The sequence below is a fragment of the Palaemon carinicauda genome, chromosome 2 (assembly GCF_036898095.1).
Source record: "Palaemon carinicauda isolate YSFRI2023 chromosome 2, ASM3689809v2, whole genome shotgun sequence".
NCBI classification, from domain to species: Eukaryota; Metazoa; Arthropoda; class Malacostraca; order Decapoda; family Palaemonidae; genus Palaemon; species Palaemon carinicauda.
In genome coordinates this window covers 193303314-193328542 of record NC_090726.1, presented here as the reverse complement: position 1 = coordinate 193328542, position 25229 = coordinate 193303314, and the positions used below count along the sequence as shown (strand labels likewise).

The window sequence follows — 25229 nt, the reverse complement described above, 5'->3', positions numbered from 1 at the left end:
TGCCCAGGCTGTAACTTGACTTGTGGACTACGTACCCCATAGGTGGATATAGTTAGTGCTGTCAGTGCACCTCATGTTGGCCACTGTACTTTGGACCTATTTCTTAGCATTCTACTTTATCTTTTTTTGTGTTTCTGTTCAACCAGGCTTTAGTCCAACCTTGGATGATATGTAGGTTTGTAGACACTATGCCTATCTCATTCTGTTTCCACCCTTTGTAAAAATTCTCCAGATTAAAAGTTGCTCTGCATATCGCAAAACCAAAAATTATTTTACCCAATCAGTTCATAAATTTAATTTTCAATATTAAACTTACCCGATAATCATGTAGCTGTCAACTCCGTTGCCCGACAGAATTCTATGGAGGGATACGCCAGCTATCACAATACTAGAAGGGGGTGTACTTACCAGCGCCACCTGTGGCCAGGTACTATAGTACTTCTTGTTGACACCTCCTCAATTTTTCCTCTGTCGTGCTTCCGGCAAGACGTTCTGGGATACGCTTATGATCTTCGAGTATTTTCACGGCTAATTGGTGAAGTATTCTCTCAGATTTCGGCTGTCGCTTTACTGGAAACCTTCTTATATTAGCTAGATAGCTTTTATATAGTCCTGATTAACGGTTAACGATCTTTTGCTTGATTTTGGAACCCCCCTTGGCTAACTCTTTGGATTCAAGATGTCTGACATTTCGCAAGCCCCCTCCCATAGACGATATAGGTCTTGTAATAGGCGTATTCCGAAGGCCTCGGTAGATCCTCACACCGCTTGTTCTGACTGTAGGGACAGGCCCTGTCAGTTAGAAAATCGATGTGAGGAATGCGCCGGACTTTCGGAACTTGAATTTGTCCGTCTTTTGAAATATTCAACTAAGTTAGAGAGAGGTAGAGTTAGGAGGAGTTCTTCTCACTCTTCACTTTTTTCCTCACCTCATGATCCCCTACCTTTTCCTACCCCTGTAGTGGCTACCCCCGAACCTACTATTTGCCCTCCGCCTGATATGTCTGTTGTTTTGCGTGCTATTCAGGCCTTAGGCGATAAAGTAGAGTCAGTGGTAAGTGATCATAAGTCTCTTATGGCCGAAGTCAAGGAACTTAAGGTCAAGAGTGCAGTGGGTGGAATTAGTGCCAGTGCTGTGACGAGTGCTAGTGTCAGTGCAGTGCCAAGTGCTAGTGTCAGTGTCAGTGTGGTGCGTGAGGATACTTCTGTGCGAGCCAGTCGTCCTCCCAGTCCGGGACCTCTTGCAAGCTCCCAAGCCCAGGGGAGAAGCAATGTCGAAGGGCATAAGGGTTCGGCAGGCCTTGATCGGCGCACAGAAGTATCCTCGGTGGTTGCGGGCGTGTCTTCCAAAGACCGTCACTCCCACCTGCAGACGATTGAGCCCGTCTTTTTCTCGTCCGCTGATCAATTGTCAGGGAAGAAACGTTGGACTCAGGTCTCGAGACCACTTAAACGCAGAGTCCAGTCCGCGAGTGCTCAGCCGGGCTGCAGTCATTGGCTCAGCTCTGACTCGCCGCAGTCTTCAGTCGACTGCACTCCGCCCAAGAGGAGTAAGGTTCTGCCACAACAGAGCTCTACTGTTAAGGCTTTACCTCAGCCTACTGTAGTTTCTGCCTACCCCAAGTGGACTCTACTACAGTCCATGCAAGCACAGCTTTCGGACTTGATGCGTGAGTGTCGGGCTGAGAATGTTGCGCCTCCGCCTCCGCCTGCGCTCGCTCCGCCTGATCGCAGTACCACCTGCCAGGCGTACGATGTTGAGCCACGTTCTGTGTTTGCTGTTCCCAGTGGTGTACAGCCTCTGCTTTCCTTAAGGCAACCTCTACAATGGGATCAGGAGGATTATACCTCTCTTCCTCCGCTTCCACTTGCTGCTCCACCAGTGTTGCAACACTCGGTTGAGGTACAACAACCTCTCCCATCCATGAGTCAGTCTCCTCAGCTCTCGCTGCAGCGAGCTCAACCCTCCACAAGGCAAGCACCAACACACCTTAGCCTTGCGCCTCAGGAGCCTCAGCTTGCGAGACATTTACCACGTTCTGCGCAGCCTCTACCTCATCACGCTCCGCTCACACCGCAGGAACAGGAACTTGCTACTCCGCTTCCGCCAACTGCTCAGCAAGCGCAACCCTTGGGTTCAGCCACTCATGCCAGGAGTCAGCCTCCTCCACCCATGCGCCTGCCTTCTGCTTCGTCTTTTGTTCAGCCTTTGCAGTCTGAGCCTCAGGTTTTCCCTCAACAGATTCTTGAAGAGGAAACCTCTAATATTGTTGTTCCTACTCGTTCTGACTCTGCTGTTCAGCATACTTGTCCGATCTCTCCGCTACACTCTGGTGATGAGGCGTCTGATGATGAGGCGGCACACCTGGATCCCTCGTCAGACGTGGATGAATCCAAGCCTTCTCCACAGTCTATTGACTTTCGTAAGGTCTTGGCTCTGCTTAGGGAGGTTTACCCAGACCACTTTGTCTCTGCTATTCCCCGCTCTCCACCATCTGAGTTTTCGCTGGGCATACAGCCAGCTAAGTCCACCTATACTAAGCTAGTCCTAGCAAGGTCCTCTAAGAGAGCGTTAAGGATCTTAGGGGAGTGGCTGCAGACTAAGCAACACCTTGGCAAAACGTCTTTCATGTTTCCTCCGACTAAGCTCACTTCGAAAGCGAGCGTTTGGTATGCCACAGGAGAGGCACCAGGCTTGGGAGTACCTGCCTCTGCCCAGGCTGACTTCTCAAGTCTGGTAGACTCGCCTCGGAGAACTGCAATGAGGCGCTCTAAGGTTTGCTGGACCTTCTCAGACCTTGATCACTTACTGAAGGGCGTATTTAGAGCATTTGAGATGTTCAACTTTCTAGACTGGTGCCTGGGAGCCCTCAGCAAGAAGACCTCCCCTGCGGACAAGGATTCTGCCATGCTATTAATGTCCTGCATGGATAAGGCCATTAGAGATGGATCTGGTGAGCTTGCGTCGATGTTTGTATCAGGGGTTCTGAAGAAAAGGGAACAGCTGTGTACCTTCCTTTCCTCCAGCATTACACCTTGTCAAAGGTCACAACTCCTTTTCGCTCCGCTCTCGAAGTTCCTCTTCCCCGAAGAGCTGGTTAAGGACTTGTCTGCTGCCCTGATACAAAAGGACACACATGATCTTGTAGCCTCATCGGCTCGTAAGTCTAAGGTTGCTACCTCAGTCCCCAGGACTTATCGCTCCCCAGTGGCTGATACCCCTGCTACGAGGTTCATACCGCCCTTTCGTGGTAGAGCCCCCAGCCGAGGAAGCTCCCGTCCAGACTCTTCCAGGAGCAAGTCTAGGAAAGGCTCCAAGGCCTCTAAAGGAAAAAACTGACTCTCCGCATCTCCAGACAGCAGTAGGAGCCAGACTCAAGAGCTTCTGGCAAGCCTGGGAAAAGAGAGGTGCAGACGCCCAGTCTGTCAGTTGGCTGAGGGAGGGTTACAGGATTCCATTCTGCCTCAAACCACCTCTGACCACATCTCCCATCAACCTCTCTCCCAACTACAAAGAAGAGGACAAGAGGCTAGCGTTGCACCAGGAGGTATCGCTACTTGTGCAGAAGAAGGCAGTGGTTATAGTCCGGGACCATCAATCCCCGGGCTTCTACAACCATCTCTTTCTAGTGGCCAAGAAGACAGGAGGTTGGAGACCGGTGCTGGACGTCAGCGCGCTCAACGCGTATGTCACCAAGCAGACGTTCACGATGGAGACGACGAAGTCGGTCCTAGCAGCGGTCAGGCAGGAGGACTGGATGGTCTCGTTGGACTTGAAGGATGCCTACTTTCACGTTCCTATTCATCCAGACTCCCAACCTTTCCTGAGATTCGTTTTTGGAAAGGTTGTCTACCAATTCCAAGCCCTGTGTTTTGGCCTAAGCACAGCTCCTATGGTGTTCACTCATCTGATGAGGAATATAGCAAAATTCCTCCACTTATCGGACATCAGAGCCTCCCTCTACTTAGACGACTGGCTGTTGAGAGCCTCCACGAGTCGTCGCTGTCTGGAGAGTCTCAACTGGACTTTGGACTTAATCAGAGAACTGGGTCTGTTAGTCAACATAGAAAAGTCTCAGCTCATTCCCTCCCAATCCATTGTGTACCTGGGAATGGAGATTCGGAGTCAGGATTTTCGGGCTTTTCCATCGGCCCCCAGGATAAGCCAAGCCCTAGAGTGCATCATGAGCATGCTGAAGAGGAGCAGTTGCTCGGTGAGACAGTGGATGAGTCTCACAGGGACCCTTTCATCACTGGCCCTGTTCGTCGAACTAGGGAGACTCCACCTCCGCCCTCTTCAATTCCATCTTGCAGCTCATTGGGACAAGGGTTCGACTCTCGAAGCAGTCTCTATCCCAATCACCCAAGAGATGAAGACCACTCTCTTGTGGTGGAAGAACAATCTCCTTCTCAGGGAGGGCCTATCGTTGGCTATTCAGACCCCCAATCTTCATCTCTTCTCAGATGCATCGGACTCGGGCTGGGGTGCGACCTTGAACGGACGGGAATGCTCGGGAACGTGGAACGAGGAACAGGGAATGCTCCACATCAACTGCAAGGAGCTACTAGCAGTTCATTTAGCCCTGCTGAACTTCAAGTCTCTCCTGCTAGGCAAAGTGGTGGAGGTGAACTCAGACAACACCACAGCCTTGGCTTACATCTCCAAGCAAGGAGGGACCCATTCGAGGAGCCTATACGAGATCGCAAGGGACCTCCTCATTTGGTCAAGAGGTCTAAACCTCACTCTGGTCACGAGGTTCATTCAGGGCAATATGAACGTCTCAGCAGATCGCCTAAGCAGAAGGAATCAGGTCATTCCCACGGAATGGACCCTCCACAAGAGTGTGTGCAACAGACTTTGGACCTTGTGGGGTCAACCTACCATAGATCTGTTTGCCACCTCCATAACCAAGAGACTTCCGCTGTACTGTTCCCCAGTTCCAGACCCTGCAGCAGTTCATGTGGATGCTTTCCTACTGAACTGGTCCCATCTCGACCTTTACGCATTCCCACCGTTCAAGATAATAAACAAAGTTCTGCAGATATTCATCTCGCACGAAGGGACACGGCTGACGCTGGTTGCTCCCCTTTGGCCTGCAAGAGAATGGTTCACAGAGGTACTTCAATGGCTAGTCGACATCCCCAGGACTCTACCTCTAAGAGTGGACCTTCTACGTCAACCTCACGTAGACAGGTTGCACCCAAACCTCCACGCTCTTCGGCTGACTGCCTTCAGACTGTCGAAAGATTCGCTAGAGCTAGAGGCTTTTCGAAGGAGGCAGCCAGTGCGATTGCCAGAGCAAGAAGGGTTTCCACTCGTAGAGTCTACCAATCTAAGTGGGAAGTCTTCCGGAGCTGGTGTAGAGCCAATTCAGTATCCTCTACCAATACCTCTGTGACCCAAATAGCTGACTTCCTTCTACATCTTAGGAATGAGAGATCCCTTTCAACCCCTACGATTAAAGGGTATAGGAGTATGTTGGCTTCAGTTCTCCGCCATAGAGGTTTGGACCTTTCTTCCAACAAGGACCTTCAAGACATCCTTAAGTCTTTTGAGACGTCTAAAGAGCGTCGTCTATCCACTCCAGGCTGGAACCTAGACGTAGTCTTAAGGTTCCTTATGTCACCTAGGTTCGAACCTCTCCAGTCAGCTTCCTTCAAGGACCTTACCCTCAAGACTCTTTTTCTCGTCTGCCTTGCAACAGCTAAGAGAGTCAGTGAGGTTCATGCCTTCAGCAAGAACATTGGTTTCACGACCGAATCTGCAACATGTTCTTTTCAGCTCGGATTCCTAGCAAAGAACGAACTTCCTTCACGTCCTTGGCCTAGATCGTTTGAAATACCTAGCCTCTCCAACATGGTAGGTAACGAACTAGAGAGAGTTCTTTGCCCTGTCAGAGCTCTCAAGTATTATCTTAAGAGGTCTAAACCTATTCGAGGACAGTCAGAAGCCTTATGGTGTGCCATCAAGAAACCGTCGAGGCCCATGTCCAAGAACGGGGTTTCGTATTATATAAGGCTTCTGATTAGAGAAGCCCATTCTCACTTAAAGGAGGAAGACCTTGCATTGCTGAAGGTAAGGACCCACGAAGTAAGAGCCGTAGCTACTTCGATGGCCTTTAATAAAAACCGTTCTCTGCAGAGCATAATGGATGCAACCTATTGGAGGAGCAAGTCAGTGTTTGCATCATTTTATCTTAAAGATGTCCAGTCTCTTTACGAGAACTGCTACACCCTGGGACCATTCGTAGCAGCGAGTGCAGTAGTAGGTGAGGGCTCAGCCACTACATTCCCTTAATCCCATAACCTTTTTTAACCTTTCTCTTGAATGCCTTTATTGTTGTTTTTATGGTTGTTACGGTAGGCTAAGAAGCCTTCCGCATCCTTTTGATTTGGCGGGTGGTCTATTCATTCTTGAGAAGCGCCTGGGTTAGAGGTTTTGTAGAGGTCCTTTAGTAGGGGTTGCAACCCTATATACTTTAGCACCTTTGGGTTGATTCAGCCTCCAAGAGGAACGCTGCGCTCAGTAAGGAAGACGAACTTAAAAAAGAGGCAGAGTAACGGTTCAATTCGACTTCCTTACCAGGTACGTACTTATTATTTCATTGTTATTTGAGATAACTGTTATATGAAATATGGGATACTTAGCTATCCTTTAATCTTGTACACTGGTTTTCACCCACCCCCCTGGGTGTGAATCAGCTACATGATTATCGGGTAAGTTTAATATTGAAAAATGTTATTTTTATTAGTAAAATAAATTTTTGAATATACTTACCCGATAATCATGATTTAATCGACCCTCCCTTCCTCCCCATAGAGAACCAGTGGACCGAGGAAAAATTGAGGAGGTGTCAACAAGAAGTACTATAGTACCTGGCCACAGGTGGCGCTGGTAAGTACACCCCCTTCTAGTATTGTGATAGCTGGCGTATCCCTCCATAGAATTCTGTCGGGCAACGGAGTTGACAGCTACATGATTATCGGGTAAGTATATTCAAAAATTTATTTTACTAATAAAAATAAAATTTTTAATCAAAATTTTGGGCACGTTGAATTTATAAGTCTTGCAGAGCTCCAGTTAGGTAAGGTACCTTAGACTAGGACATATCCCTTTGATTTCATCTCTTTAGAATAATGGCACTTAACTGCAAGATTACATTTGTACGCCAACTGCTTTCAACCTCTTCGCTGTGTATCTATGGATTATTGTCTACTGTAGGCTCTAGAGCCTTTAAATATGCAGCTCCGAGACTACAATAAGTACGATCCTAGTGTCTTTGGTCTTATTTGGGTAAGTGGTTGGTTGGAGGGGTGAAATGCCCCTTGTGAATAAGGACAAACTATCCAAGTTTGGGTTAGAAAAGTCTGAGATGGTTCTGTTTTTTAGTAATGGTGCATGGGTAAAGACTGACAATGTCCAAATACTACTGGTGTTATTTCAGTTTAAGACATGACCAATCTGCAGTTGTAAATATGTTTGGTAGTATTGCAATTTCAGCCAACATCAGATATTTAATCTTTGTTTTATTCTTCTTGAAACAATCTCAAACAGATTTAGTAGATTTGAGAACAAAGCTCTCAGAAGGATATAGGGAGTTAAATGGCAGGACAGGATTAGAAATGAAACTATAAGAGAGATTACTTGAGTGCCGTATGTGGATGATATCATGGTGAGGGTTAAATGGAGATGGTTTGGGCCTGCTCTTTGCACCCCCCAGGAGAGATTAGTTCACCAAACGTTCAGCTGGGCTCCACAAGGTACTAGAAGAGTTTGAAGACCCAGACTTAATGGCTGAGGACCATGAAACGTGAAGTAGATGATGAGTGGAATATTGAATTAAAATCTCGAGATAGAAGGTAGTATGTTGGCCAGGGCACCAGCCACCCGTTGAGATACTACCGCTAAAGAGTTATGGGGTCCTTTGACTGGCTAGACAGTAGTACATTGGATCCTTCTCTCTAATTACGGTTCTTTCCCTTTGCCTACACATACACTGAATAGTATGGCCTATTGTTTACTGATTCTCCTCTGTCCTCATACACCTGACAACACTGAGATTACCAAACAATTCTTCTTCACCCAAGGGGTTAATTACTGTACTGTAATTGTTCAGTGGCTACTTTCCTCTTGATAAGGGTAGAAGAGACTCTTTAGCTATGGTAAGCCGCTCTTCTAGGAGGACACTCCAAAATCAAACCATTGTTCTCTAGTCTTAGGTAGTGCCATAGCCTCTGTACCATGGTCTTCCGCTGTCTTGGTTTAGAGTTCTCTTGCTTGAGGGTACACTTGGTCACACTATTCTATCTAATTTCTCCTCTTGTTTTGTTTAAATTTTTATAGTTTATTTAGGAAATACAGTATTTATTTTAATGTTACTGTTCTTAAAATATTTTATTTTTCCTTGTTTCCTTTCCTCACTGGGCTATTTTCCCTGTTGGGGCCCCCGGGCTTATAGCATCCTGCTTTTCCAACTAGGGTTGTAGCTTAGCAAGTAATAATAACAATAATGATATCTTTTTTTGCAGTTATTCATGGCGGAAGACTGGAAGACATGGCCTTTCCGGCAACAGATGATTCAACAGTTAGATGACCTAATTCGACAGATCCCCCAAAGTCATCTTCACAATGCTCAAAATTTAGAGCTGCAGGTAATTGCATCAAGTGTTCTTTAGCTGCAGGATCATCTTTCAAACACTTGTCAGTAAGCGTTATTTGTTCCGTAACCGAAATACAAACCACGCTATTTACAAAGGGTATTACTTTTAGCGCAGCTGAAATGACGAGCCAATAGTTTTTAACGAGGGTTAATTACCCCCGCGCTAGTTAGCGGGGGGTGGGGAAGGGTAGCTTGCTACCCCTCCCCCCTCCACACACCGGTGACTTGCTTCACTTCACTTTTGGCTCGGCGGTGATCAGATGTGTCTGCTCATCGCCTTCGTGACAGCCTTTAATTTTCTGCTTTTTCTATTCAGCGTGTGTTGGTTGGAAGTTGACCTTCAGTTTTTTTTTTTTTTTTTCTCTCTTTACTATGCGTACATGCCCTGGAGTTGCCGGCCGTCCTTGTGCGACTTTCATGTCGGACGTTACTACGGATCCACACACCCTCTGCCCTCAATGTCGGGGCCGACGGTGTGACCAGGATAACATGTGCCGTGAGTGCAGGGAGTGGTCTGCCTCCCAGTGGGAGAGGTTTGGCCGTCGGCGTAAGAAGTCCAAGAGAGACCGTTCTCCTCCGGGGTTAGCCTTGAAGGAGGAAGGTTCTCGGGACTCTTCTTCCAACGCCCAAACCTCCTCCGAAGCTCCCCCTCGGCCGCCTCCTAAGGAGAGTCGTCCGAGTGGGAGCGCAGGCCCTTGTTCTGTTTCCCTACCTTCGGTGGGGGGAGAGGGCGTCGCCTCCCATAGCGAGGCGGTTCCCCCTCCTCCTCCGGGGGAGGTTATTGATAATGATAATGCCTTATCCAGTGATGATCTTTTACAGATTTGGTCGTCCCTGGGGCTTAAGGGCTTGCCCTCCAGGGTCGCTCTTATTGACCTTGTCTCGTTGGGGGCCGCTGTTAAGCAGTCGCCGGTGGTAGCAGAGGTAGACCCTCTATCTATTGTCGACGTCGTGGTGACAGAGGCCTCCGACGTGGCTGGGCCTTCCGCCGCAGGTGCTGTTGCTGGTGATGGTGCTCAAGGCTCTCCTCCTCCTTCCGTACATCCTTCGAAGGGGAAGTGAGTCCTTCGGTCTCGACTGCTGCTCAGCTTCCTTCTGAGGGAAGTGTTTTGACGGAGACTCCCCTTCGGAGGACCGATGGTCCCGACGATCTCCCCCGAGGCCGCCTCCGCCGTAAGGCTCACCGCCCTCTACGCCACAAGGGCCTCCCTTCCCCTTACAGGGGGACTAAGAGACGCCTTTTTGGGTCTTCGTCCTCCGGGGGGGACTCTCCTCGTCAGCCTCAACCTACTGCTCCGCCCTCCTTGAACCTCTCTGCAGACCGCTCACCATCTCCTGCCGGATCTTCGCCTTCTGGAGAACTCGTCACCCGACGGGCAACGGTCCCTTCGGGGCTAAGGGATTCTTCCCTTACGCGAGCAGTGCTAGCGCACAAGCGCTCTCCTGCTCGCCAGCGCTCACCTGCTCGCCAGCGATCTCCTGCTCGCCAGCGATCTCCTGCTCGCCAGCGCTCTCCTGCTTGTCGACGATCTCCTGCTCGCCAAGACTCTCCTGCTCGTCGGCTCTCTCCTGATGTTCGCCCCCCTTGCCAGCTCTCTTCCGAGTGTCAGCGCTCATTTGAGGACCATCGCCCTGCGGTCTCTGACCTCCCTTTAGTTCCTGCTGAACTCCCTGCTCACCATCTGCCTGGTCCTGTGGCTACGCAACATCGCGCTGCGCGTGTTTCAGAAACACATGTTCGCCAACGCGCCAGCGATCTTCCCGTTCCTGCTCGTGAACGCGCCGCACCACCTGTCCTCTCACAGGACACGCGTCGACCTTCTGCTCGCCAGCGATCACCAGCTCGCCAGCGATCATCTACGCGCCAGCGATTACCTCCTCGCCAGCGTTCACCTGCTTGCCAGCGCGCACAGGCGATCTTAGTATCGCCTATTCAACAGCGACAACTAGCGCGCCGACGTTCGCCAACGCTCCTGAAGGAACATGGTTCGCCAGCTTCTAGCTCGCCATCGCGCGATCGCCCGCCTGCACATGCCGCTCGCCATCGCTCGCCATTGCACGATCGCCCTCCTGCGCATGCTGCTCGCCATCGCACGACCCTGCACGATCGCCCGCTTACGCATGCTGCTCCTCATCGCACAACCCTGAACGATCGCCCTCCTGCGGATGCTGATCACCATCGCACCCCATCACGCGATCATTCACCTGCGCATGCTGCTCGCCATCGCACGACCCTGAACGATCGCCCACTTACGCATGCTGCTCCTCATCGCACAACCCTGAACGATCGCCCTCCTGCGGATGCTAATCACCATCGCACCCTATCACGCGATCATTCACCTGCGCATGCTGCTCGCCATCGCTTACCATTACAGTGATACCTCGGTACTCGACCATAATCCGTTCGAGATCCGTGTTCGACCTCCGATTTGTTCGAGTACCGAATTTTTTTTCCCCATAAGAAATAATGGTATATATTCTATTCCGTTCCCAAGCACTCGAACAGGCCCAAAATATTAATAAAACGTGTACCTAAACAACAATAATTATCTAAATGTGTATGAAATTGGTCAGAAAATCCTATAAAACAATTTTAAACCATTTACTGTACTAAAATAAAACAATTTTAAACCATTTTCTGTACTGTAGTGAACATACCTTTTGTTCATTTATGTACCGATCGAATTCCCCCACGTATTTATCGGCTGCAATTTGATCCGAACTAGCTGCCTCCCCATGCCTAGTAACACGATGAATACCTGTTCTATTACGAAACTTTTCAAACCAACCCCTGCTCGCTTTAAATGTAAATGAATCACTTTCACTGGTACTCGGACTTTTCTTCACTAATTCTTCATAGATATGCAACGCTTTTTCACAAATGAACGCTTCACTAACACTTTCCCCGGCCAACTGTTTTTCTTTAATAAATATTAAAAGCAACTTTTCCATCTCCTCAATCACTTGTGGCCTTTGCTTAGTTACCGCCGTAACTCCCGTTGCAACATTCGCCTTCTTAATCATTTCTTTATGCTTTAAAAACGTAGAAATGGTCGACTTCGCCATTCCGTATTCTACCGCTAAATCGGACACTCGTACACCATTCTCATATTTCGCTATAATTTCCTTCTTCAACTCGATCGTTGTTCGCACTGTTTTCCTCTTCTCCTTCCCCTTAACACTCATTACTTTCTTGGGACTCATTATGAAAGCTAAAAAAGCAATTAAAAGCACTGAAAATCACTAAATCACAACGAATGCTGATCGCGCGTTGTCTGAGTGACGCTCTCGAGAGAACTGATGCTTCCCGAACAAGCGAGAGTGGCCGAGATGGCGCGATCATCACAAAGCCCATGCGGTCGTCACGTGTTCGGCTGGTCGAGTACCGAATTTTTGGTCGAGCACCGCAGCAAAAATTTCTCGAAAATTTTGGTCGAACTCCGAATTGTTCGAGTATAGAGTCGTTCGACTACCGAGGTATCACTGTACGCGGTCATTCACCTGCGCATGCTGCCCACCATCGCACACCAGTGCGTCGACATACCACATCGCGCCATCGCCAACTTGAGCGACTGCACTCACCAGCTCGTCATCGATCGCCTGTGGATCTACATCGCCAGCGATCTTCCTCACCTACGCGGCAGCACGATCCCTCGCCGTCGCGCCAATGCTTGCGTTCGTCGCCTCGGACACGTGACCATTTACCTGCCCACCCTCGCACCCACTCGCCTGCGTGCCCGCGCGATCGCTCGCCTGCGCGCCCGCGCGACCACTCGCCCGCGCGACCACTCGCCTGCGCGCCCGCGCGACCACTCGCCTGCGCGCCCGCGTGACCGCTCGCCTGTGCGCCCGCGCGATCATCCACCTGCGCGCCCGCGCGATCATCCACCTGCGCGCCCGCGCGATCATCCACCTGCGCGCCCGCGCGATCGCTCGCCCGCGCGACCATTCGCCTTCGCGCGACCGTTCGCCCTCGCGTGACCATCGTTCGCGGGGAATTCCACAGCCGGTGGTAGCAGCAGGGACGCGTGCTCCTAGACAGCACTCGGGATCACCTCCATCCAAGCACAGGTTGGTAGTGCAGGACGAAGACAGGTCAGTACAGCATTCTTCCCCACCTTCTTTTCAGGCAGGTACCGTCGTGTCCACTCCAAAGGATCGCCCGATCCCTTTCTCTTTAGCGAGGATTTCGGACTCTGTGTCCTTGGAGCAGCAGACTTGGTTTGGTTCGCTGGCACGGGCGTTAGTGAGGGTTATGAAACCAGCACTCGCCGGCCAGGGTAACAAACCAGCGGTTGTCTCTCCTACGCTGAAGAGAAAGAGAGGAGTGGACTTCGTGGTAACTTCCCCTAGGGCGAAGTTGGTTCCCAAGAGGTCGGTCTCGAAGGTCCCTTCTCCTGCACGAGTACTCTCTCCTTCTCCCGTGGACGAGGCCTTTCCGTCCTCAGGTGAGTCCAGTGAGGCGGTAGTCTTCTCCTCGGCACCAGGGGGGGAGACTTCGCTTCAGGCAGGAGAATCGTCTCGTGAGGAAGGGGTCCCTCGAACCTCGTTGTTGGGATCCTGTATCCCTCCCAGGAGGGAACCCAAGGATTCCAACACCGTCCCTAAATCCTCTGCAAGGATTCGTCAGGAACCCACGACTACCCAGGGAAATGTCCACATATCACCCCAGGAAGAGATTCCTGGGGCAGGAGACTTAGCTGCCAGCCCGCAGGGAGGAGAACAGCAAGAGTCCGAACATGCCTTCTGGCAGGTCCTAAGCCTGATAGGGACACTTAACAGACTTACGGATCCAGTCATCGCCCCCCGTGAAGGGAAAGACACGATTCTGGATGAAGTGTTTGACGTTCAGAAGGCCCCTAAGACCAGTGCAGCTCTGCCCTGGTCTCGGGGGCTGAAGAGTGCCAGAGCTAGGGCCAACGCTCAGCTCGCACTTCTTGCCTCCTCCAGTCGTTCCACTGCCGGGAACAAGCTTATCCCTCCTCCTCGCCTTCAGCAGAGGAGGTATTTCGAGATCCTGGGTGAGCTCAACCTCGCTCTTCCTCTCCATCACTCTGTGGAGGAGCTGGCGAAGGGAGTTCCCCTGGAGAAACTCTCTGCCCGGCAGGTGTCGTTCTCAGCCGCAGAGATCCTTAACCACGAGAAGGTCGCTAAGTGTGCCATGCAGGCCACGTCGTGGCTGGACTTCTGGCTAGGATCTCTGGGCATCCTATTGCGATCGGAGGACTTGTCCAAGGAGACCAATAGGAAGGCCCTAGAGACCTTCTTGCTCTCGGGCACCCGCTCCATCGAGTTTTTGGCGCACCAGGTTACCACCCTGTGGGCCAACTCGGTGTTGAAGCGTCGCGATGCTGTGTCTGAGAGATTCCATCCAAAGGTCCCCGCCGTAGATGTGTGTAGGCTCCGACATGCTTCCCTTCTGGGGGAGAGCCTGTTTGAGCCTCAAGACTTGGAGCGAACGGCTGAGAGGTGGAGGAAATCCAGCACGGACTCCCTCCTCCACAGGGCCCTTACAACTCGGCCCTATAAGCCTCCAGCCCCGCCACAACAGCAGCAACAGCCTCGTAAGGCTCCCAAACAGGCACCGGCAGCTAAGAAAGTGGTGTCTAAGCCCCAGCCCTTTCCAGCCAAGGTCAAGAGGGGCGGTAAGTCCTCCAGGGGAGGCAAGACTCCTAGGGGTGGCGGCCGCAGCCGCAAGCCCTAGGGGTGGCAGTCCCCCTGCGTGTCCACCTGTGGGGGGATGCCTTCAGCGTTGCGTCCGCAGGTGGCAGCAACACGGGGTCGATGCTTGGACGGTCTCAGTGATCGGCCAAGGTTATCGCGTCCCTTTCACGTCATCTCAACCTCCCCTGACAGCGAATCCAGTGTCGTTGAGCTCCTATGCCATGGGATCGGCAAAGGGGCTGGCCCTTCAGGCCGAAGTCGAGACCATGTTCGAGAAGGGTGCTCTCCAGGAGGTCGTGGACGGCTCCCCAGGCTTCTTCAGTCGACTCTTTCTTGTAAAGAAGGCTACTGGATGCTGGAGACCCGTCATCGATCTCTCAGCTCTGAACAGGTTTGTCAAACAAACCCGGTTCAGCATGGAGACAGCAGACACGGTCAGACTTGCGGTGAGACTACAAGACTTCATGTGTACACTGGATCTAAAGGACGCGTACTTCCAGATCCCAATCCATCCGTCTTCCAGGAAGTACCTGAGATTCTGCCTAGACAACAAGATCTACCAGTTCAAGGTGCTGTGTTTCGGTCTCTCCACAGCTCCTCAGGTGTTCACCATAGTGTTCACCCTGATTTCATCTTGGGCGCACAGGAATGGCATTCGTCTCCTTCGTTACCTAGACTATTGGCTGATCCTAGCAGACTCGGAGTTGACCCTTCTTCGGCACCGAGACAGGCTTCTGGATCTTTGCCAGGATCTGGGGATCATGGTAAACCTCGAGAAGTCCTCTCTGCAGCCGTCCCAACGACTGGTTTATCTAGGCAGTCTAATAGACACCAATCTCCACAAAGCCTTTCCATCAGACGACCGGATAGCAAGGCTGAGGAGGGTGGCGGAGCCTTTCCTCAGGTGAAAAGAACTCCCCGCCCAATCGTGGTTGCGTCTCTTAGGCCACCTATCCTCCCTGGCTCGTCTGGTTCCAAACAGCCGCCTCAGGATGAGATCCCTTCAATGGCGGCTCAAGTCCCGGTGGAATCAAGGATCCGATTCCCCGGACATTCTGATCCCAATGGGGTCTCTGGAACAGACGGACTTGCGGTGGTGGCTGGCCGACGAGAACCTGCGGAAGGGAGTGAGTCTTCTCGTCCTCCCCCCGGAATTGACTCTGTTTTCGGACGCATCAATAGAAGGGTGGGGGGTGCACGTTCTGAACCAGAGGGCCTCAGGCCTTTGGTCAGAATCAGAAAAGTGCCTACACATCAACCTGCTAGAATTGAAGGCCGTCTTTCTGGCTCTTCAGCAGTTCCAACGGTCCCTGGCGGGTCACTCCGTGGTGGTGATGAGCGACAACACCACGGTAGTGGCTTATATCAACAAGCAGGGAGGCACTTTTTCGCAACAGCTATCCCATCTTGCAGTAGAGACTCTGAGGTGGACCGAAACCCACTCGATAACACTATCAGCTCGCTTCATTCCTGGCAAGAGGAATGTGCTCGCCGACAGTCTGAGCAGGGCTTCGCAGATAGTGAGTACCGAGTGGTCTTTGGATCCTCAGATAGCCAACAAAGTCCTGACTTTGTGGGGTTCCCCAACGGTGGACTTGTTCGCGACAGCCTTGAACTTCAAGCTGCCCCTGTACTGCTCACCAGTCCCAGACCCCAAGGCACTCTGGCAAGATGCTTTCCAGCAACGGTGGGACAACATCGACATGTACGCCTTCCCACCATTCTGTCTGATAAGAAGGGTGCTCAACAGGACCAGACTATCGGTCAACTGTTCCATGACTCTAGTAGCTCCGCTATGGCATCACGCGGAATGGTTTCCGGACCTTCTGCAAATCCTGACGGAACTCCCAAGGGAGCTTCCTCCACGACACAAGCTTCTCAGACAACCCCACTCCGGTGTCCCTCACAGGGCCGTAGCCTCGCTTCGGCTTCACGCCTTGAGACTATCCAGCGTCTCCTCGCGGAGAGAGGCTTTTCGCAACAGGTTGCGGAGAGAATGTCTCGGCACCTGCGAAGGTCCTCTGAGGGAGTCTACCAAGCAAAGTGGAGAGTATTTTGTTGTGGGTGTCGTGGAAGGGGTATCTCTCCACTCGATGCCACTATTCCAGCAATAGCGGACTTCCTCGTGTATCTGCGAGAAGAAATGCGCCTTTCTGTCTCGGCGGTGAAAGGCTATCGCTCAGCCTTAAGCTTGGCCTTCAGATTGAAGGGCGTGGATATTTCTTCGTCGCTAGAACTCTCTTTACTCATACGTAGCTATGAGCTTACCTGCCCCCAGTCGGAAGTGAGACCCCCTCCTTGGAACGTGGTTCGAGTCCTCAGGTCTCTCAAGAGACCTCCCTTCGAGCCATTACGCCAGGCCTCCGATCGCCACCTGTCTTGGAAGACGGCTTTCCTACTCGCCTTGGCCTCGGCCAAGCGAGTTAGTGAACTTCATGGTCTCTCGTACGACATCGCCCATTCAAGGGGATGGGGGGAGGTAACGTTCAGGTTCGTCCCTGAGTTTGTGGCCAAGACTCAGAATCCTGGAGTGCCGGATCCTCGGTTCAACTCTTTCAGGATCACGAGTCTCCGTTCTGTAACAAACGACCCAGACCAGCTGCTACTATGCCCAGTGAGGTGTCTGAGGTACTGTACTACTTGAAGAGAACGGCTGCAGTCCGTCCTCATGTGCGAGCTTTGTTTGTGAGCACAGGCAGGACAAAGAGGAGGGTCACCAGGAACACCATCTCAGCTTGGATTCGAAGGGTTATCCACCATGCCCTGAATCCTGACCCTCCTCCGTCACGTCGCCCTCGGGCCCACGATGTCAGGGGTATTGCTACATCCTTGGATTTCAAGAGAAACTTCTCTGTGACGCAGGTACTTCAAGCTGGGGTCTGCAAGCGTCAAACGACCTTCACAGCCCACTACCTGCAAGACGTGACCCACAGGAGCCTCGATACGTTCTCTATCGGCCCTGTGGTGGCTGCACAACAGCTGGTCTAACCTCAGGCTCCTTTTTGGACAAGTAGCAGTAGGTTGAGGGCGTTGTTACCCGGTCTTAGTCTGTGTGAATGACAGAGTATGTCTGACCCTTACTTCTTTCTTCATTCTCCCCTCTCTTGGGGAAGCAGCATCCTGGTCCTCGCATAGCTGACCTCGACCTCTGCAGGTAACCCATGCTTCTTTGTGCTCCTAGTATTAAGCTTAATACCGTTGCGTCTCCCATACCCTGACGAGGTGGTATGGGGAACGTCCTATCCTAGAATTCCTATCTGAAGGTCTCAAGGTCAACTTCATAGGACGAGTCACACTCTCCTCCTCACACTGCTTATGTAGGCCACTCGTTCCTAGCGATGCTAGGAACCTGTGAGGTACAGGGGCTCCCTCTCTCTAGTGCTGCTCACTGAGGGATCGAGCCCCCGGGCAAGCCGAAGTCAGTAAGGCTGGGGACTTTCCACCCTTCCTAAGGGGTAAGTCACCCTTTGTAAATAGCGTGGTTTGTATTTCGGTTACGGAACAAATGACAAATTCGAAGATAATTTGTATTTTTCCTAACCATACAAACCTTAGCTATTTACGCATATGTGCCCGCCATCCCTGACCCCCAAGTCAAGTCCTACCTCTAAGTGAAGTGAAGCAAGTCACCGGTGTGTGGAGGGGGGAGGGGTAGCAAGCTACCCTTCCCCACCCCCCGCTAACTAGCGCGGGGGTAATTAACCCTCGTTAAAAACTATTGGCTCGTCATTTCAGCTGCGCTAAAAGTAATACCCTTTGTAAATAGCTAAGGTTTGTATGGTTAGGAAAAATACAAATTATCTTCGAATTTGTCATGTTGTGCATGTCGGTTTTCACATTGTACATCTATACTGGACTGTAAATATTGTTCTGTGAAAGAAATGTAAACTAGTTTGGTGTTATTCCTGGGTACCATATATGCAATTGGCAGTAAAGGTCTTTCAACCATATCTAATGAGTTAATTACTGTAATGATTGAAATTATCAGACTAGGAAGCTTTTAATCGATAAGGAATAATTCTTTATCTCAGCTCTCTTTCCTGTGTTATATACAGTATTAATTGATTGTTTGCTTATATATATTGCTTCATTGCATATATAGATTTTCTCTTTTTTTTAATTCAAATTCCTTTTGTCTTATCATGATCAAATAACAGTCATGAATATTTTGAGTTGTTCCTATACAGATATAAACCTTCATCCTATAATAGGAGTATGATATCAGTGAAGCAGGAAACTCGGCTGTTAGAATTATAACAAAGTGTCAAAAGTTGTTGGTGGGTAGCGGGGAAGTTCCGCTTCCCTGCCAGCTCACTTATAAGCCACTCTGACTTCAGCTGCCGAGTAGTACAAACGCACTCTCGGTTAACAAATTTGGCTTACCAATTTTTTTTCTCTTTCTCATTTCAGATTGTTTTGATTGGTGTGTGTGCCTTTTTATGGAGAAACTGCGAGTGCCCATGCGGTCTTGCCCTGGAATTTCGGACAACGTTGCAGGACTTTTAAGAGCAAGCTAAATGTGGATCCCCATTCTTTATGTGCTGCTTGCAGGGAGCGTGACTGTACACAATCTTCCCCTTGTGAGGAGTGTAGGGAGTAGTCAGCCTCCTAGTGGAATGAGTTTGGCTAGAAGAGGAAAAGGAAAACCAAGCAAGATTTTTTCCCTTCGGGGTTTACCACAAAGGCAAAGAAATCAGCTAGTTCTCATCTTTCTTATCTTGGAACCATACCTAAAGATATTTTTCCATCGCCCTCCTCTTGGGGGAATGCAAAGAAGGAAGACGAAAATGATGATTTAACCCCTGGACAAGCCTGGAGTAAGATAGTGGTATCTGCTTGCTTCCCCCAGAGGTACAGATAATTCTTCTCCTTGGGGTTAGTCCTAAAAGATTGTTCTTTCGGACGACACAGCCAGTGACAACACCCTAAAGACCTTATAGCAGTCGTCAAGGCTGGAGGTACTCCTTCCAGAGAGGCTTCTTTAAGCTTTCGCTTTATCCAAAGCAAAGAGTCCGCCAGAGGACCCTGCTTCATGTGGTGCACCTGCAGAAGAAACCTTTGACTCTCACCACTCAGTCTTGCTTTCTCTTGCAAGATTTGCAGACCATCTATTTTAACCTTTAGTAGCACCATCACCTTCAAGCAAGTGGTCACGCCATCCTTTGCAATCCAGCCCATTACCAGATCCTCTTTCTCCTTCTGTTAGGAGGCATATCATTATGACATCAGACTAAGATTATCTTCAGCGAAGAGGAAAGAAGTATTCTTATGGGAAATTAGAATCTCTTCATGCATGCATTCTCATTCTTATGATTAAGAATGAGTAGCCTCCAATTGGATATCTCTCACTTGTGTGTGTCTGTCTATGCCTTTAGGAACATGCATACTTGCTAATTAGTGCACACATTTTAGTGAAACTTGCTCCTAATCACGCAGCACTCATGATATTGAGCACTCTACGGTTTGTTCATGCTCACCCTGCACTCTCCTATTCATGAGCCTGTACACTCTCTAGATCGTGTTCACCATCATCTTAGCACTATGCCTTCTGACTTGGAAGAATCTCATGTGTACAAACACTCTCTCTCAATCACCCCAGATTAAGGATTAAAGATTTTCAAGATTGACTCTCAGCGCTCAATCAGCTGAGGATTAGATAGCGATAGTGTATGTGCACTCTTTTTCTCATGTTCAAGCTCGCTCAGCTTTACACATGCAAACCTTTAATGTGCATTTGTTGGACCTGAGAGATATTCCTGTTAGGAATCGACATATCAACATACAGTCACTCTCCTAGTGATTCATGAGCTTCGTAGTGTAAGAGCTTTTCAGTAAAGTAAAATCGCATCATATACTGTACTATCCTCAGATCAAGAAGAAATGCATTTCAAAGCGCATTCCAAAGATGGCACAAGATCATGTAGTCTTGCGCCTATGTGCTATCCTATGGATTGTGAGCTTGCTATGAGCGCTCACCTGCATGTATACAATCTGCCAGTAGGACAAACCAGGTTATGTGCGAGTGCACTCCCTGTTGGATATTGGTGTGCATCATACACGCTCTCATTCTCAAATTAGGGAACTTTCACTTATTTCGATTTCCATCTCAGTACGCGCTCATGGGCAATCTCCTTACACTTATGCTTTCCTAGGAATGCTCGAACCCTTCTTTCTCAGAGGATCTTAAATACACGCCCTTTGGCTAACATCTTCGTTTGCACACAAGCTTTCTGTCTTATTAGTGAGAACTCCTATACAAGGATTCTCTTTTGGTTTAACTCTCCTTGTTGTACTGTATGCACTCCTCTTTGGAAACATGCATAGAAAGAAAAGGCTTTTACATGAACATCTTACCAGCGCGCTCTTGCTCCCCTTATAGGAGGCACTCATTCAAGACATTTCTGTAATGCAACAGCAGTTTAGACATGCTTCGGTTAATAATCCTCTTTTAATTTGGAATGTTCCCCCTACAATAAGGCACTCAGAAGAGGGTACAGTATTCTGCAAGCAAATCATAGTGAGAGAGACTCAACTAGGGACTGAGCTCCTCTATGGAGAGCTGTTATGATAAAACAAGCTTCCCTCTGCATTCTCCTTCAGAAAGCAAGCGTACACAAAGGAAAGACACCAAGTACACAGGAAGAATAGAAATCACTCTCTACCAAAGACTAACCTGTCTAGGCTGTCTTCAAGTGAGAGATGTCCTCCAGATCGGCTTAGAAGGTCATCATCACCAACTAGTGGGCAATTCAAGGACAAATTTGGCCCAAAGGGAACGTGCGAGTTCTCGAAAGGCGTAAGGCTAAAGGGAGCACGGGAACAAAGGGAACCACTCGGTCTGCTAAGGAAGAGTCAGATGAAGATGAATCCCTGAAGTATTGTCCAGGTATGGTTCTGGAACTGGAAAAGAATTTGAGATCTCATCGTCCTTCCCCAGGTTGTGAAGAATCTCCCCCTTCATCAAGAGTTGAAGTCTCTGGAGACAGTTGATCCATCTACATTGGACTTAGTCCCCACTCCAACAGAGACAAAAGAGACAGAATCCGAGTTAGCTTTCCTGAGAGTCTTGGCCCTCATCAGGCAGTTTAACGGCTTAGGGAAACTAACCAAAGTGCCAAAGATAGACAATTAGACAGAGGTTGAAAAGCTATTCGGAACACCTCAAGTAGCTAGGACAGCTTTAGAACTTCCTTTGTCAGACCTGGCCACAGAAGATATAGATAATGCAGAGCTACAAGCTTTCAGGAGAAGGAACTCGCTTAGAGTAAACTGCTTAAATAAGATCTTACCTATGACCCTCTCTATGCAGACGCTTCTACGATACAGTAGAAGCAGCTGTTTCCACGTTAACACGCGGAACTTCGATAGAGAACCTAGGAACACAATCTACCATCTTCTTGTCCTTGGAATCCACAAATATGAAAGCTATGGCTATGGCTGGCCTCCCTCCAAGTAAAGTCACGGTTGGACCACTTACCACGGACAGTGTCTGTCTTCACTTCTTGTCAGGTTCTGCCTGACCTGGAGAAAAAGGAGTTCATAATCCTGTCCAGGGCGAAGACAGTCATGTTCCTTGTCCACCAAACTACAAACCAATGAACTAACTTGGCCTTGAAATGTTTTGCAGGACAGATTGGGCAATGTGAGGCTGTAACTCTAAAGAAACTCCCCAATTGATAATAATCCAGTCCTTTTCTTTCCAAAGGAAGTAGAGGGAACAATTGGAAAGTGGAGAAAGTCGTATCAAGACATGCTCTTCCACCGACCTGTCTTATTTAGGAAAACAACATCAGAACCAGTGACAAACAAAAACTACTCCATTTTAGAAGTAGGCGCCTAAGAAAAGGGTATAGAGGGCAAGATCAATGACACCGTTAATGTCGTCTGCTAGGTCTACAGATTCTGCCCAATCTTTTCGCACCTGTTTGGCCAACAAAGAAGAGGAAGAGGCAGGAGAGGGGTCAGATCCTACTGTATTTGGGAAGGCAGTCTCCCCCTGCAACTGTCACAAGTGGGGGATGCCTCTTAAGGTTCTCCGACATAATACCTCATCCCGTTCATCGGCTCTCGTCAGACCTCGACTACATTGTCGTCATATTCACAAGTCTCAAAAAGGCCTTAACCTTTGAGAAGAAGTAAGTCCAGACGATGATGAACAAAGGCTCACTTGATTACTCCTGGATGGGTCTGTAGGCTTCTACGGTTTATTTTTTTTCTAGTGGAAAAGTCGACAGGAATATGGAGACCAGTAATCTACTTTTCTGCATTAAGTGAGCTTGTTCTCCAGACTCTATTCAAAAGTGGAGGCAGCAAACACTGTAAGAAAGGCCATCAAGGAGAACAATTTTATGCTTTCTCTGGATCTGAGAGATGGTACAGCAATCGTCAAGAAAGTTCCTCTTCTGGGGCAAAGTCTTCTTATTCAAAATCCTGGGTTTTGGTCTGCTGACCACCCCCAGTGTTTTACTCTAGTGTTCACTCACATGTCAGCTTGGGCACATGCCATGGTCATCCAGCTACTAAGGTACCTGGATGATTGCTTAATCCTACATCCTCTAAGAAGCAATTCTTACAACATTGCAACGGCTTCTCTCTTTAGCTAGGATCTGGAGAAGTCCAGCCCCATGTCCAAACAGAAGATCGAGTCCCTAGGGATGACAGTTAACACAACAGTAGGATAAGTCTTTCCTTTAGACAATTGAGTAAGCAAGCTCAAAAGGGTGGCATACCTTTTTCCAGGCTTTCAATAGCTTCCAGTTTGTCAATGGCTGGAGCTTCTAGGCCACTTATCATCATTGGAAAAGCTAGTTCATTACCCTCTACATCTATGGTCTTTTCTGTGATGTCTGAAGGGACACTAGTTTGTAGAGCAATGACCATCCTCATTACCCAGTCCCTGTCAACAGAATGATCCGATCTGTACTTGTAACTGAGGGATGAAAATCTTTTCAAATGGACTCTGTTGAAGTGCCCTACTGCAGAACTACTTTTCACAGATAACATCAAAAGAAGGATGGGACACACATCTAAGAGATCATGTCATCGCAGGCCTTTGGTCAAATGTAGAGAAGAATCTTCATATCAACATTCTAGAAATGAAAGCAACCATATTGACACTACCATCACTCACACTGTGTTTGATAGATTACATAGTAGCATTAATGAGTGACAATGGTACAGTACTGTAGTGACCTATATCAACAAACAAGGAGGTACTGCTTCTCAGCCCCTCTGCAACTTGTCAATACAGACCCATGAATGGACATACAACACAGTGCAGCTCGGCATTGAGTCAGAGTGGTCCTTTCATCCTTAAGTGGCGAGGAGTCTTTTGACTTTGTGAGTTTCCCTGACAATAGACACGTTTGCGATGAAACTAAGCAACAAATTTTGTTTACTGCTCACCATTATTGGATCAGGTAACAGTGTTAGATGACACCTTTCAACACTTCTGGGAAGGCTTAAACCTTTATTCTTTTCCCCTGGTCTGCCTGATCAGATGGGTAGTCAGCAGCTTATGAACAACCACAAACCTCAAGATGATGGTAGCCCCCAAGTGGGCACACAGAGAATGGTAGCTGAACTTTCAAGTGTTGTTAACTAATGCTCAAAGAGAACTACCCAGTCGACTGGATCTTCTCTGCCAACCTCATCTTCAGAGGCACCAAAACTCCTTGATGTACCTTTCACTTCTCTGGTCGAGGTTATCCAGCACATGCTCGGAGACAGGGTTTTTTAAAAATAATAAACTCTACTCGGATTTCTGGATACCTCAGAAGATTATGCACGGCAGTATCTCTAGCCAAATGTGCCACCTGTGATTGGTGCCATGGAAGGGGTACTTCTCTTCTCTGTGCCTCTATCCTACTGATAGTGGACTAATTGGTTTTCCTTCACACAGAGAAACTCCTTTCAGGTTTAGCGACCAAAGGCTATTGCTCAGCCTTGAGCTAGGGCTTTGAAACTGAAAGGGGTCGACCTTTCCTCTTCGTAGGAATTGTCAATACTATACTGATGAAAAGCTGAAGAATCTTGTTCTCCAAGGGAGTTCAAATGTCTCTCCTGGAATGTAACAACTGCGACACTATGGCCGCAGTGAACCCCTGAAAGGGAACAACCCGCAGCAAAAACAAAACAACCAAACACGGTTAAGAATAAAGTGTCACTACCTAGAAATCCCAAACAGACAAATATAATACTGTACTCAACTTGGGAGCAGAGATCTCTAAAACGTCGGACATCTTCCAAAAAACACAAAACACAGAGCAAAACAAAACACGTCTGACCAACACAAGTGCTGAGGAGGAATGAGGATGGGGGGTGGGGAGATGTAGGGGTAGAGAGGGGGGATGTTGATGAAGGAGAGGTCTAATTGGTGAGGGATCTATGGTCGTGGTTCAATCACGCCCCAGTTTTCTATACCGATACTCAAAGAGTGAGCGAGCGAGCTAGGTTTATTCCTGGCATTCCATGCATCTCTTTTTTTTTCTCTGGTATATTCAGCAATAACTATGCCTTAGAAATGGTGTTAGAGGAGCATTTCACGGAGCGACACAGGTCGAGCCCAGAAATAGATTTTTCCTTCGTCAAAATCCCTTTTCTCAGGTACTCAAAAAAGATCCCTTACGAACCACTGAAACAAACTTCAGTCCCTCAAGATCATCTTTCATCCTGACCTGGCTTCAATAAAGCAATCGAGTTACACGGACTGTCGTATCTTGTCAGCCATTCTGAGTGTTGGAGGAAAGATTCCTTATCCTTCATTCCAGAATTTATAGTATAAACAAAAAGCCCTGTTGTAAACAAACCAAGATTCAAATGGTACTCAGTTTCCTCCTGTAGGGAAACAACTGATGATCCGCATGAGATTCCTCTATGCCCTGAGAGAGCAAATATACTACAGTG

At 48.9% G+C, this 25229-nt stretch overlaps 1 protein-coding gene across 2 annotated transcripts in view; it reads left to right on the top strand.

Annotated features, from left to right (window-relative positions):
• Positions 1 to 25229, top strand: part of LOC137629111 (mediator of RNA polymerase II transcription subunit 15-like) — a 45400-nt gene that overhangs the window by 2719 nt on the left and 17452 nt on the right. For both annotated transcript variants that reach the window (XM_068360385.1, XM_068360392.1), the window contains exon 2: positions 8530 to 8652. In XM_068360385.1, the coding sequence (XP_068216486.1) occupies positions 8536 to 8652 (117 nt within the window). In that variant the 5' untranslated portion in view covers positions 8530 to 8535. The remainder of the gene's footprint in view (positions 1 to 8529; positions 8653 to 25229) is intronic.